General features: G+C 45.2%; 1 protein-coding gene and 1 non-coding gene across 2 annotated transcripts; one reads left to right on the top strand and one right to left on the bottom strand.

Moving 5' to 3' along the window:
- Positions 1-1,327: 1,327 nt before the first annotated feature.
- On the bottom strand, positions 1,328-1,400 carry TRNAM-CAU. The gene has a single exon. It is a non-coding gene; the product is annotated as a tRNA-Met (tRNA).
- Positions 1,401-3,080: 1,680 nt separating this feature from the next.
- Positions 3,081-13,614, top strand: FAM83A (family with sequence similarity 83 member A). The gene is made up of 5 exons (XM_027645724.1): positions 3,081-3,232; positions 3,318-3,927; positions 6,761-6,928; positions 8,398-8,522; positions 13,033-13,614. The coding sequence occupies exons 2-5, from the start codon at positions 3,349-3,351 to the stop codon at positions 13,577-13,579; spliced, it is 1,419 nt and encodes a 472-aa protein (XP_027501525.1). The 5' UTR covers positions 3,081-3,232; positions 3,318-3,348; the 3' UTR covers positions 13,580-13,614.
- The last annotated feature ends 1,158 nt before the right edge of the window (positions 13,615-14,772 follow it).

Here is a 14,772-nt window from a genome sequence, read left to right as displayed (position 1 = left end):
TTTGTATACTTTTTTCAGGTGCCTGCCATGACTTGAAGACAAACTACTGTTGAAATGTGGTTTTGTCAGTGATGTGTAAGTGGATTCTACATGTTGCAGCAGGGAAATTTGCAATTAGAGAAAAAAATCATTTCCAGTGAGAGCCAAACACTGAAACCAAGGCCCAGAGAGGGTATGGAGCCTCTGCTGCTGGAGATGTGTGTGGTTGTTACACATACGAGCAGGGTTCATTTCATGAGAAAGAAGGGGAGAGAGGATCTTAATAAATACATTGCTCTTCATACTGCTAGAGGTACTGACAGCTAATGGTTTTGACCCAAGAAGAGAACATCATGTAGTGTTACAGTAAAAAAGAATGAGGCAAAGTAAAATAAAGTGAATAATTCATAATTGCTACACACAGTGCTGAGTAGACTTGGCCCTGCACAAATAAGAGGACTGGGATCCTAATTTGTTCTGCTTCCCCTGGGGTTTTGCTGATGCTCTTTGGGGCAGCAGTGTCAGAGCAGGACTGCCCATGGTGCCCTGTGGGGGCTGAAGCACCGGGCAGAGGGCAGACCTGTGATGATACGTGTGATACCAGCAGATCCTTGTCACTTGGGGCTGGGAACAGTCTTCCTGATTCTCTTTAGATTACATGAAGACCTAAATGCACTGAGGTACTTGGTTATCCTTGCTTTAGCATCCTCTGAGACTGGAACTAGAAACAGATCACATTAGCAGCGACCAGGATCCATGGAAATCTCATCGCAGCCCTGCGGGGAAGAGGCATTGTTCCTTTTCAAAGGAGAAAAATGCAACAGGCGAGGATCGTCTCTGGGAGGCAGAGGGGGTACATAAGAAAAATTATCCTTTTCTGATGATTGTTTTGGAGTTTACATGCGATTATTTCTATATTTAAAGGGAAAAAATAAACCTCCAGTGTTTTTGGCCGGCACCTTGGGCCCTATGTGTCACACATCAGGTTTGTAAAACATTCAAAGCTGTACATATGCATAAACCGGGATGTTTCCCTCCGGCCGCTCCGGTGCCCGCAGCCAAAGCCGGCCCTGGGTGTGCCCACAGCCCCCCGCAGGACCCACTGCCCCATCCCCAAATCCCTGTACGGGCTCGCAGACGGCTCAGTAGCTGGAAACCCTCCGACAAAAGGTAGAACGATCGCGGAAGTTACTCCCCTAAACCCGCCAGCCGAACAGACGGAACTGGAACTACAACTTCGTAAATATCACGCCGGTCACGACACGCCGAGGGGTCCGAGCAGTGTCGGGCGGGTCTGTCGCCGCTAAAAGCGTGGGAAGGCGGCCGGAGCAAAACAGCTGCCCGCCTTTGCCCCGTGTGAGGATCGAACTCACGACCTTCAGATTATGAGACTGACGCGCTACCTACTGCGCTAACGAGGCGGCTGCTCAAAGGGCCTCTGGGCCGGCTCTCGACCCTGCCCCGGCCCCGCACCGGTGACCTCGCTCCCCGCCGGGGTCGCGGGAGGACACGGCACAGCCCGTCCCGTCCCTTCCTTCTCCCACATTGTTCCCACCCGAGGGGGATCCTGTAGTGGCCGAACGGGGCACCGGAGTGACCAGGTGGGACTGCGGGGTGACAGCGGGGATTCGCTGGGGTGACAGTGTGAGTCTCATGGTGACAACCAGTGTGGAGCCCCACCGTGGCCATGTAGGGACCGGGGTGACAGCGTGGGACACTCTGACCGTGAGGACAGCGGGGTGACAGTGAGGGACCCTGGCCGAGGCGGGCAGTACCGTCCCTGGCTCCGATCGGCGTTGGCAGAGCACAGTCCTGGCGTGTCAGGTTAATTAGGTGGCATCATTTTCAGCATAATTGCGCAGAACAGGTCAGGAGATAATTAGCGAGCTTCGGCCGCGTCTGGCAGCTGCGGGCGGATGTTGGAGGCGGGGGGAGGGACGTGGTAGTTTTCAAAATCACCCCAGAGCTCAGGACGGCCCCGTCTCTCCTCAGCCCCACGTGGATGTGTCCCGCCCTCCGTGGCTCGGGGATTGAAATCCGAACCATTTAATACCCTTTTCTCTTTTCGTATATATTTGTTTGTCTCATCTTTACGTGTAATTACTTTCTTTTTTTCACCCGATAAGGCATCTGACGTAGACACGGATCCAGAATCTGGGAAGCTGCGCTGAAAAACTGCCTGTGCCACCCTGCGCACCCCTGAGGCCAGGGCGGCAGGACCCTCTCCCTGCTCAGACGTGCTCTCATCCAAGAGCCCAGACTGGCACATCCCCACGGTACTGCGCTCCCCTCTGGAGCTGTGGCACATGGGTGCGTGGACACAGAGCGCAGGGCGAGGGCCAACCCAACCCAGAGAAAACTGTGTCACACGTGCCTCTGCATCCAGGCACGCACACAGGTATGTGCGGAGACCTCGGGCAGGTGCCTTCCCACCCCACCTCTCCTCGGTCAGACCAGCCAGCCCGGCTCCCCCGAGGCTCTGGCCTGTCACTCTGCTCCGAACCTGCTAATGACACAGCAGTGAGCTGCCACGGGGACAACGTGACTCCAGAAGCTGCAGCCTGGGAAAAAAAAAAAAAAAAAAAAAAAAAAAAAGAAACCAACCAAACAGCCCTAAATGTGCACAATCAAGTGATGAGTGTTTGTATTTCTGATGCTTTGAGGCCAGCTCACAACCCTCCCTCCACATAATACTCAGGATGTTTGGGAAGGGGTGTTTTGCTCTTAATAGGATGGCGTAGTCACAAAGCTTTTAAGAAATAGATGAGTGAATCGTATATGGTAATAGCAACATACTACAGACGGGGCACAGTGACGAAGTTCACATCTGTTTTTAAGCCTGCCTGGCAGCATGTAGATGTAGAACCAGAGCCCATGACCCTTTTTGCTGTTCTGAAGCCGTGGACATGGCTGCTGTCTCTGTTCCAGTTCAACATCAGAACTGTTTTTTCTCCATAACAAATACTATGGGAAGACAGAGAAGCCTCAAGCTGTTTTGAAGATTGTGCAATGATGCTTGGGAGCCTACCTGCTTTTGCCTGAGTGCTTTCCTCACTCATATTTCACAGGATGCGACGGGAAGAGAAATACAATCGAATCGGACGGCCGTGGTAAATTGGACTCGAATCCTTCGTATGCCCTGGGGCTGAGGTGGGTGCCTCTCAGATAAGCAATCTAATCAGCTTTGCATTTGTGTCCCATCTGGAAACAGATTGTTGCCAGAGTACACCACCACCTGAGAAGCAAACTTCAGGTTTGTTTTGAAGATAATTGTACCGACAAATTCAGGGAGTGTGAATTTGCCTGTGGTAATAAGATCTTTTTATTTTTATTCACAGTTAATTCATTCAGCCAAGGCAATTTCATGCCATGATGCAGTCCCCAAACAAGGATGATTGCACTGCCTGTCCCACACATATGCATGGTGCCTACCCGGCAGATCGGCTGCTGCGACAACGAGCCATGGCCAACCACTCCAGACACATGGGCAAGATAAGGAAAAGGCTGGAGGACATCAAGAGCCAGTCCCCAAAGGTAACCAAAGTGGATTTCAGCCACAACGAAAGCATACGGTTGGCCACCGACGCCTTCCTGGATGGTGGGACAGACTCTTACCTCGAAACTTTAAGCAAAGAGGGTGAGGTGGATTTCCTCTCCTCCGTGGAAGCTCAGTACATCAAGGATAATGCCAGGGAGTCCTATTATGCACAGGAGTCCTCAGCTGCTGACGGAGCGGCTGTTCCAAAGCAGAACGATGCCAGGTCACTGCCTTCAGGGACCTACTTCCCCACCATTTCTGACTGCAGTGAGCCAGCTCTGCTGCACACATGGACTACAGCGGAGAAGCCCTATATGAAGGAGAAATCCACTGCCACTGTGTATTTCCAAACAGAGAAGAACAGCAACATTAGAGACATCATACGCCGGTACATCAACAAGACCACTCAGGTATGGGGAGAGAATTGCTGTTCCCTCTGTACTTGGTTGTCTTCTTGCTCTTAAAAGATCAAGTAAACATGCTGTTTGATCCAAGGCAGCCTTGTGTGTTGCAGTGTAGCTTTGCTCTAGAAAGTGACTGTAAAGAGCCTGTTGTTCAACACAGGCAGTGCCTTTTATTTCTTTTTTTTTAGTACTCACACCCACACCTTCTTATGTTGGTGACTTAAAACAAAGCACTCCCTCTTCTAACCTCCCATTAACCCAGTGGATCGAATGTGCTGTAGAAAGAGCAGCTGGGCTCTGTCTCTCCTTGTGCACCCCCAGCAGGATGATTTGCTTTGTTCAGACCACTGCCCCATGAATAAGAATTAAACCTAAGCGAGCTCTCAGCCATTAGGAGTTGTTCAAGGGGATTCGTGGGAGATATGGGTGAAGGGGAGGCTGGAGAAAGGCAGGTGTGTCTGGTATGCCAGTAGGCATCCCCAGAGGAAGGAAATTATTCAGAAAAGAGATCTTTCCTCCCTAGTATGTTGCCAGCATCACTAAAAGTGTCATGTGGGCTCCATGTGGAGGCTCTTCATTGTGACTTGGCACACGGGAAAGGTGCACACAGATGACAAGGGCCACAGAGAGGTGTCAGCTACAAGCCAGGCTCCCCACACTCTGGGATACCAGAAGCTGAGCAACTAGAGGGGAACAAAAAGCCTCTGACATGTGTGTTCTGGCAGCTTTCTTGTTTTCCTGGAAAAAACATTTGATATTTCAAGGCTGTGTGCCATCATCCAGGAGTTTTCCCCTTGTATAAATTTGAGACAGCACCAGCAGTTTCACAGGTGAACGGTCAGGAACCAAACCAGGCTGTAGTGCTGCTGCCCTACAGAAGTCCCACAGACTTCCAAGCCTGCGGGAAACAGGTTTCTTCCACTTTGTTATTCCCCTGCAAGGGTGTTCTGGGCCTGATAACATGGCGTGTAATGGCAGGGGAGAAGTATCTCCGTTGGCAACTGCTCTGTCAAAGTCTACAAGTGCTTACTACATCAGGGGAATTATAGATCAGTCATTTTAAGTTGGTGGCATCAGAAAGGTGCAGAAACAGAAGAAATGTCTCTGGAATGATAAAATAAGCGTCAGGTAAAATATCAACCCAGAAAAATTTTCTATCCCGAGAGAAGAAGATTTGGAGGGGAAAAAGTGAGAAATGTAAAATAAATCCATGGTTCTCATGACCTTCTTTATCATCTAATTTACATTACAAGAGGGTGCTGAAGCAACACTTACTAACAGTATAAATTTGTCAGCTGCTTTTTCAGCACAGTTTTCCAATGCAGTATTTATTACTTATCATCTGGTAAGGGTCCATCTTGGATAGCCTAGTATTTGATATATGCATTAACAACTTGAACAACAGAATAAAGACTCTGTTTGTGGGTCATATCAGACTGGAAAGAATTGGTAAGTGGTACTATAATCTTAACACATTTGTAGAATTGGTGGAAATCATAAAATGAAATTCAGGCAAAAGAAGCGAGACGTGCTGCAAGTAAGAGAGGGAAGTCAGGTGCAGAAATATAAACTGGGAACAGCTGTTGAAAAAGGAGTACTAGAGAGGTTTGTCTGGAGCTACAGTGAGGCTGGATCAGCACTGTGCTGTTTCAAAAGACCAGAGGTGGTAACAGTAAGTGTGGATGTGAGATACTGGACATAATTGTGCCACTTACCTCACAGTGGCAAGGCCCTTTCTGAAGCCTGTGTTTTGGCAGCAGGAGGAGGGTGTGAGATCCTCACTGCCCCACAAGTAGTTTGGCTTGCCTGAAGAGCATGCTGGCTGCACAGGATGTGCTTAGTCTTGTAGGATTTCCTCATGGTGGCAAAGGGAATAAGTTTGTTTTTAGGTGTGGGCATGAGCTTTGGAGTACGACTCAGTGCAAGTTGGCAGCAATTAGTAAGACAGATCTACAGAGATACTGTAAAATTTGTTTTGACTGAAGATGATACCCTGTGAGCACAGTTATCAAGGCTTCCCTCTCTGATCAGTGGAGAAACAGACACTTCCTAAACATAAGTCATGTATTATCTGGGCTGAATTGCCCTGGAGAGTGACCCTTTCCATGGCCAATAGCAGATATCAATCAAGACCAGCACCTTCATGAGGCTGGGCATAGGGACTGGAGTATGGAACTGGTTTTATGTCACATTTGCAGTTCCCTTGATCCACGCTGGCTGCAGGCTGTGCATTTAAATAGCTGTGTTTATGCCCAGTACTGTGACTTTTATACGCTGTTCTTCCAGTTGTGATTTGGGATTTATAAATCAGTATTTAAAAAATGCAACAGATAGAGCTGTTGGAATCCATTCCATTGCTCTACCATCACCACTAGAGTGAGGATTTGAACACAGGACCGTTCCAGGTGTAAGTCACAACAGAGAAAGCATCATGCAGTGATTCTTGCTGAACACATGTGCCTTACGACAGCCAGTCAGTTGTTTGGCAAGGGCTACAGTCTCTTATTTTAGTTATGTCTTTATTATTCTCTGATTGGCATTTCAATATATTTCCTAGTGCTGAAATCTCACCTACAAACTTCGTGCGTCATCTTGGGTTATATGTTGTGTGTAATACTGGTTTTATGTGAGCAATAAAACAACAAAGCAACGTGTCTCATCGATTTACTGATTCAGGTGCTTAGGGAGAAAACCAGAGCAAATATCCACATGTATCTCTGAATATTTGTGTTGGTTGGAATTTGTTTTTAAACAAATAAACTGCAGGTCAGTGGCCTCATGAGCAACCTGAAAGTTATGTAAATTGACTCTGCTAATGCCTCTGCTTTTTCTCCCCAAGGTGCTGGCTATCGTGATGGATGTGTTCACAGACACTGAGATCCTTTGTGACCTCCTGGAGGCAGCTAACAAGCGCATGGTGTTTGTCTACCTGTTGCTCGATCATGGCAGTATAAATCTCTTCTCGGAGATGTGTGACAAGTTGCAAATTACTGAGGATCTCTTCAAGGTACTGTGGCTCTGTGAAGCTCTTAAGCTCAGATTCATCTGCCTAACTTCAGGCACTCTGAGCTAGAAGCATGGTTATGCTAGGGTCAACCCACCTTGTAATTAAAAGGGAGCAAGAGATCACCTGAGGTAGTATTAGCACACTTAATTCCTCTCTGAAGATGCCTACATTTTCCCATGGATATTATAGGAAGGTAAGGCATTTCCATCAGGTTCCTAGATGAAACTAATCAGGGCCCTGAAGTCTTAAAACAGAGCTTAACTCTCCTAGTAGTTGTCTAACATAAGCATTGCAACTGCTTCTGTTTAATAGCTCTGCAGCAGCTGTGGACTGGCAGCCATGGGGAGAAGGTGTATGAAACTCTTTTGCATGGCAATACCTTGGTGGCACTGGGTAGTGCCTGATAAAATGTGTTAAATCTCTGTTTTAAAGATAAATAATGCTTCAAATTTAGCTGGCTCTTAGCTTATTTTGTCTTCATCTTTGTCAGAGGGAACTGGCTTTAAAAAAACCTCTCCTAGGGATCATTTCAGTGGTTGCTTGAGATGCTGTAGGGCATCTGTGGCATCTCCATGGGGATGGGGGATACCACAGAGGCAACAGACCTCTGGAACAGCAGCTGTGGGGCATGCAGGAGGCCTGAGGGCATCTCACGTGCACCAGACACCTGTTTTTCAACAGCTGAATTTCACCCCAAATATATAAAAAATTTAAATTAATAACAGTGTTTGCATGTTTGTAAACCCCCACTCATAAGGAAGAACAAGCCTGTAGTATTTATTGTGAGTATGCAGCTACAGCACACAGGCTTTCAAAACAAGCAAGTCAAACCTTGGTGCCACTCCTTTACTAAGATCTTGATTCTGCAAAGTGTGTGTGTGGCAGAGTCATGCCCAGGTGCCTGGCAAGTCTGAAATGTGTTTGCTCAGGTACAAGGACAGTGCAGAGCATCACATGGGCCAAGCTGACATGTGTACTTACATCTGATCCTGAAGGACAGCAACTGTCTGAGCTGTTCCAGAAGAGCAGCACATATGTCCATGCAGGCTCAGATGGGTTGGAGGAGCAGAGGTTTTTCCCTGCCATGTTGTGCCATGGCCAGTGTAAAACAAGAGAGCTCACAGCTAGGGCAGATTGGGGCTGGGTGTCAGTGGAGGCAACAAGCTGCTCTCAGCTGTGGGCACATCCTCCACTCATTTTGGTTGGGGTATCAGTCACACAGCACAGCTCCATCTGGATGAGCTTCCACGCAGGTTTATGTCCCCAGTGAAACAAGTGAACCCTGTGGCAAGTGAGAGACCTTGGCTAGGTTTCCTCTAGACACAAAACTTCAAATCTCATATTGGAGAGTCCATGAAGAAATCCAACATTGGGGAAGTGAAGAACTAAAGGTGGGGGGGAAGGGCACTTCACTTCTGATTTTTGATTGTTAAAAAATGTAATTCACTCAATTTTATTTTTATTTACAGAATATTTCAGTCCGCAGTGTTACTGGAGAGGTTTACTGTGCCAAATCAGGCAGGAAATTTTCTGGACAAATAAAAGAAAAATTTCTTATCTCTGACTGGAGATATGTGCTCTCTGGATCTTACAGGTGAGATAAGCCATTGCAATTCATGTCTAGGTACTCTTTTATGATTTTTAATGTTACTTCACAAAAAAGTGCCATGGAAATTTTTGTACAGGTAAGAAGATTTTGTGTAACAAAGAAACCCTCATGTTTTCAAATATGTGTCATTTTTCAAAAATCCATTTAACTTGCTTTAAAGCTGGTATTAGTTCTTTGTGGAGCATGGTTTTTAATTCAAATGTTCAGAAACTAATGTAAGCATCTTTGCTGGTTCAGCCCTGGAGCAGAACCAGAAATGTGTACAGCTTAATATTATGCTTTCCTCATTGTTTGGGTTCTCAGGATACATCTCCATCTCCCTCGGGATCCCTTAATGTATCATATGACACTCAGCTCATCTGAGGATTTATTCTCCATATGACAAGTTTAGTGATTAAAGCTAAAACATAAATTCTTCAGAGACTTACTGTTTTTCCTCGTGTTTCATTAGTAGGTAGGCAGTATATATCTATGTGACTGCTGTACCTTCATTTTTTCCCCTTTTTTTTTGTGCTGCTGTAATTATTTCAGGTAGAGGATATAGCATCTCACCACCTGGGTTTTTAATTAAGATCCAAGATCCTTCAGTCAGGGAATTTCAGGAGACCCTGAGTTTGTATCAAATAAATGAAGTTCCTAAGCATCATGGCTACATAGATAAGCTTCACAAATGACTATGTGTATCCTAGAAATCCAGATACAAAAATACAAGAGGTGATTATTTAATTAAAAGGATGTGACTGTGTTTCTTAATCCCAGTTTACGATTTGGAAGCTTAAATGCCCCTGGTCTGATAAAACTGCGCCACCAGGAAGAGTACATAACTATAGTAACAAAGGTAAATTTAGGTGACTATGTGGGGATGGGCTGCAGGAGCTCAGGTGTCCACATTCCATTTCCAAATGACCCATCAGACAAAAATGAGTGGACACTTTGGTTTTTTTTATTGACCACTCTTTGGTTTTCTTGTTCCTTCACGTGTTTTTTAATCCCTCACCAGAGATGTGTAGAAATGCAACAGCAGATTTACACAGAGAGTAGAAGTGAAGGATGTGTGGAAGGACAGGGCAAGTTCTATTATCTTTAGCCAAGAAGCTTTCTTTTGGCTTCTCTTTCAATCTTGAAAAAAAAAAATTAAAACCACTCGAAGTTCTGTGCAGTCACTTCTGTCTTTCTCTACTGCTGTTGCAATATCTACTGACCTCAAGTACATAATCCCCTATCCAGCAGCAAACAGAGAGGCTGGTGAGGAACAAATCTATACGCTATTTAACTTCAGCACTCTTAGCACCAGCAGTTTGCAGATTCTTGTGGGTTATAGCTGGCTATCAGTGTATGGCACTTCTTGTTAGATCTTACTTTATTGATCTGAAAGATTTCTGTTATGCCTGAATCTTATCCACCAACCTCTTCAGGTATAAACAAAAATAATGTAGAGTAAAACAGAACTCAGACTCTTCTGCAACGCATTTTTTGGAAATCAGATTGGAAGAGATCTTAAAACTAGTACAAGAGATCTTGAAATACAACAGCAAATTTCACTGTGCACTGCATGACATTGTAATGGCGGGGGGGAACAGGCCAGGGAAATAAAGTAGCCCTTCAGGACATACTGCTCTAAAAAGGGACCCTGGGTCATGGTTTCCCAAAGTGTTTGGGGACAAAATATATTTGCCTAATAGACAATGAAGAGGACTGAAGCTGACTACTAGTTAGAGGCAAAGGAACCACCACTGAGTCTGTGGCATCTGCTGCTCTGGCGTGGTTTTTAAAACCACGCTAAAAACCATTGCTTTGGTCGTGTGAATAAGCGTGGTCCTGCTGCACAGGGCAGACTAGAGCTGAGAAACTTCTGAAGGCTCTTCCACACACATGTCAGCACAAGTACAGGGATGAGTAAGTGTTTTAAGTTACAGTTTTATTCTCAGTTTTTGTTGCCAGTGTCTATGGTGTGGGGTTAGGATGCAGTATTTCTTTTTGCTGCACTTAGCTGCAGTGCTGCAAACACAAGGATGAGAGCATCCCTAATGAGCTGCAGCTGCAGCAGTGCAGAGGGGACACTTATAGTAAAACAAGTCCAATACTGAAAGGAGAGGTGGGTTATGATTCAGACAATCATATATGAGAGGATGTGGAACAGGACATAGGTTTTGGGACAAAGCCTTGCAAGATGGCTGAGAAGCATCTATTAATGACTGAATTTGTGATACAGCATTGGCCCCAATCTAGGCATTACTTCTTCTTGCTTTCTCTTCTTCCTGATGGGCCTCATTCAAAGAGGCCTGGTAGAAAAATGATCGTTCTGGGCAGATAGTGACAAAGACTTCTCTGAGCCTTTCTCAGAAGAGCACTTGGAATTGTAAACTAAGGAGCTAAACAGGGCCTAAAACCTAAACAATTAATTTTCTCTTAGAATTAAGCCTATGAAAATCTGTTAAGTCTCTATGTCAAGTTCACCTGTGTTCTTCAGCAAAGTGCACAGCATATACATTGCTGTGACTACAAACATTTGTCTAAAATCACATAGGTCTCACCTTGTAACTTTGCAGTTGACCTATTTGCCATCAGTTCTTGGAGAATCTTTGGATCCAACTTTCCGTTTACAAGGGTTGTAGATAAGATCAATGAACCACAAACTAGTATCTGTCTGTCATGTACTCTGGGAAGTTACACATGGGAGTAAATTATCAATATTGGGCAGAACAGTTTTTTCCTCTGAATTTTTTTTGCTTTTAAAAGCTGTTTACAAATGCAGTTGATGTTTATTTTTGTCTACATTTTCTTTTATACACTAGATGTATCTGTAGCACATAAACCTGCCACTTTACACCTCAGCCCTTTCATGAGTTTGTAACCTTCAGTGTAGATATCCTAGACAGTGTGTGTTTTTGTATTTACTCCTGGCTTACTGTCTCCTTAACAGTAAGATGAAGGGCATGCAAAGGTTTAGAGAGCACTGCTTAGTGACTAAAGGCAATGTTGAGCTGGCTCAGCAGATGTTACACACACAGCAGGGAGTTAGCTTCCTGTGCTGTTTACCTTGGCTCCCAAGGTTTTGTCCATATTTGGAATTATTTGAACAAACTGGATGAGAAGTACCTGTATTCTAGTAGCTTACTGTGTGTTTTCTTGTCCAACCATAAAAGAAACAGTATATATTGTAGGGTTGTCCAGTGGCATTGAACTATTGATTTCTTCACTCCTCCCCTTGCTCCTGAAGCAACAGTATAAAACCACTGTATGCCCCAAACCCAACCCTCTTTAGGAATGCTCTGGACAGGCATATGTGAATCGTCTGTCTTACTCCCTTAGCATCAGCTCAGGCTGTCAGTCCCACTGAGATTCAGAGGAGTTTTGTCAAAACATGACAAGAACAAGATTTTAAATGCACACACCTACAACCAAATCTGTCTCTCAGCAATCCTTGTGCAAAGCCAGTGTAGCTAATAAAGTCACGCAGGATTAACCATGGCAGAGCTTTGCCAACACAGAATAACCTCAGGTTCAAATTCAGTGCTGCTTTGTATCCTCTGCTGCAGAGCTCAAGCCCTGGTCAGCTCAGGGAGTAATTACAATTTATTCTCTCAACTATGCTCATTTTATAGGTGCTGCTGCTGCTCAGACATGGCAGCCTGCACAGCACAATCAGGCTAGCTTGTGGTTCTGTAAAAGCACAAATTTATGTTTGCTGACTGCATTAGGGAAGCACATAAAAGAAAAATCATTTAAAAGCTATGGGTTATCCTAGGGTGTGTTTCTGGACTACCAGAATGAAAACTATTATGGTGTTTCTCCCTTACTTTATAGCAAAGTAGTATATTTTTTTTGGAAAGGCCGTAGGAAATAGTTATAATTTAATTTTCTCTGTAGTGAAGAAAATAAGCATTTGTCAGGTGTGGTGGTTTGTTTTTGTGGGTGTGAGTGACAGGGAGGCTGGGTTTTTATGTGTTTCTCTTGACCAGAAAGATTATGGCAAAATGGAAACAAAGGATGGTTATTTTTCACTAGTCTTTTTGATGCCAGTTTTGAGTGGGTAAGAGTTACGAATTGGCAGAGCATTCTGCAGGGTACAAGGTACAATTTATGTGTGTGCAGATAAAACCTGGTAAGACCTGAATTTAAACATTGTGTGTGGAAGAGAGATTCCAAAGACGGGTCTAAACTCCTTTCCATGGATCAGACACTCAAACCTTGGGTATTGTAGCTGACATTTAGCCCTGCAGTGGATCTGGATCGCCACTCCCTTTAGGAGGTTGTGTAACTTTACAAGGTTTCTTGAAGATTTTAGAGGCAGCTGCAATAACAAAGATTGATCCAAGTCAAAGAGCACTGATGTGAACTGACCTGAAATTCAACTGCGACACCATTTTCATCCTGTGTTTAGACAAGAAGCTTCAGCAGTAAAACACATTTGCTTTTCACATCACCCCTGTGGAGATCTCCAGCTCCTCATGGCCGGCATTAACACTAACCCTCACCTTGTCTCTTCTTCCAGCTTCACGTGGTTGTGTGGGCAGGTTCACCGCAACCTCCTCTCCAAGTTCACAGGTCAAGTTGTGGAGCTGTTTGATGAGGAGTTCCGGCACCTCTATGCGCTCTCCAAGCCGGTGAGGGGCCCAAAGTCCCCCCCACGCTCCCTGCCCTTCCTGTTCAGCCGGAGCTGGGCCGCTCCGTGCAGCCTCCCCTACAGTGATGAGGGAAGCGCCAACACTCTTTCCGATGCCTTCAGCAGCCTCTCAGCTGGCAGCACCCACCAGACCAAGCAGACCCCACGAACTCTCATATTCAACAGCAACTTCGCCCCCCAGTCACCTCTCCATCGAGTTAATTCCTTCCACAGCTACGTCTCCTTCACACCCCCCCCTCCACAGAAGGCCATCCAGGGTAACTACTACCAGCCGCACTACATGGCCGAAAACTCCCCAGTTCCGTATAACAACATGAACGTTTACAGACCTATAAGACTTAGGCAAGAGGAACCGAACAGGACAGGGTTAAGCTCATCCTGGAGATGCCTCCACAAAGCTAACCTGTTTGCATAATAACCACCTTGTTTGGAAATGCGAGTAAACTTAGTGAGAACCTGTTTAGCAATCACTTGTGTACTGATGAATATAGAAATTCTGCATAATACAAAATGAGGATGATTTCAAGCCTCTTGTTTTGTTGCTTATGGATGCTTCGTTTCCCTAATTAAAAAGCCAAGCCTGCTAATGTGTGAACTTCAGGTGCATCATGATCCCAGGAAAAACACATCTAAATAATGCTGCTCACAGTGCAACTCTGCTGCTGCCTATCACCTGCCCTTAGCAGCATATTTGTGTAGCAGGAGTACAGTAACTGTTCTCCTTATGTCTAGGCAACTGAAAGGGGGTAAGGCACAGTTTACTACTAAGCATTTTATGCACTTGCATAAGGAGACTGAAGGCTCTATTTCAGTGCCAAACAGAGGCGATGCCAGCAGCAGCAGGCTGCCTTCATGCTGTCATCACATCTTAATTTTGATTTAGGAGGACTGCCTTTGGGCTGGCAGGGAGGGCCTGCCACAGCACTGTCTCAGAGCTCTCTCTGTGTGAGCAAGGACGTCTGTTCCCAAGGATTCTGGGAAGGGGCCTGCTACCCATGACATGGACCAAGCCCGACAGTTCCACTTACGGAAGACACCTCATACCCACCACATGCTCACTTCCACTCATTAGGAACACAGGTATGTTCCAGCACCCTGGGTTACAAACCTCCAATCCTACCAGCTCAGAGCAACTTTCCGTATTGTGGAGCAGCTGTGTAGATTCAGACTGGAAAATGAAGCTGAGTTAAAGAAGCAAAGTCCTACTAGTAACACCCCAGGATTGAGTTCAAATTCATTTAGCAGCATGTGGATCTTAGAAATCCTCTCCGTGGTCATTTGATACTGATCATGATGTTAGAGATAATGATGCTTTATTTCTGAGTTCTTCAAGGTTTCTTATTTTTAAAGAGAAACTCGATGTCTGTAGTGCCCATGGACTACAGCTACAAAGGGTTACAGAGGTTCAGCAGCTTGAACCAAACCATAAAAACTTTCTGCCAAATAATCCATGAAAACAAATGAAGCTTCTGTAAGGAAAAGAAAATTTATGAAACAAAGTTTAAACCAAAGTTGCCAAGATGCTTAACATCTGTTATCAGCAGATTATTTTTTTCACACCTTCTTTGTATCATCTTTAATCTGACTCCAACAGAAAACAGAAACCTA

Source organism: Corapipo altera, unplaced genomic scaffold (assembly GCF_003945725.1).
Source record: "Corapipo altera isolate COAL_440 unplaced genomic scaffold, ASM394572v1 51, whole genome shotgun sequence".
Classification (NCBI taxonomy): domain Eukaryota; kingdom Metazoa; phylum Chordata; class Aves; order Passeriformes; family Pipridae; genus Corapipo; species Corapipo altera.
Note: the sequence above shows the minus strand (reverse complement) of the source record. Positions and strands in the feature narration are given on the sequence as shown.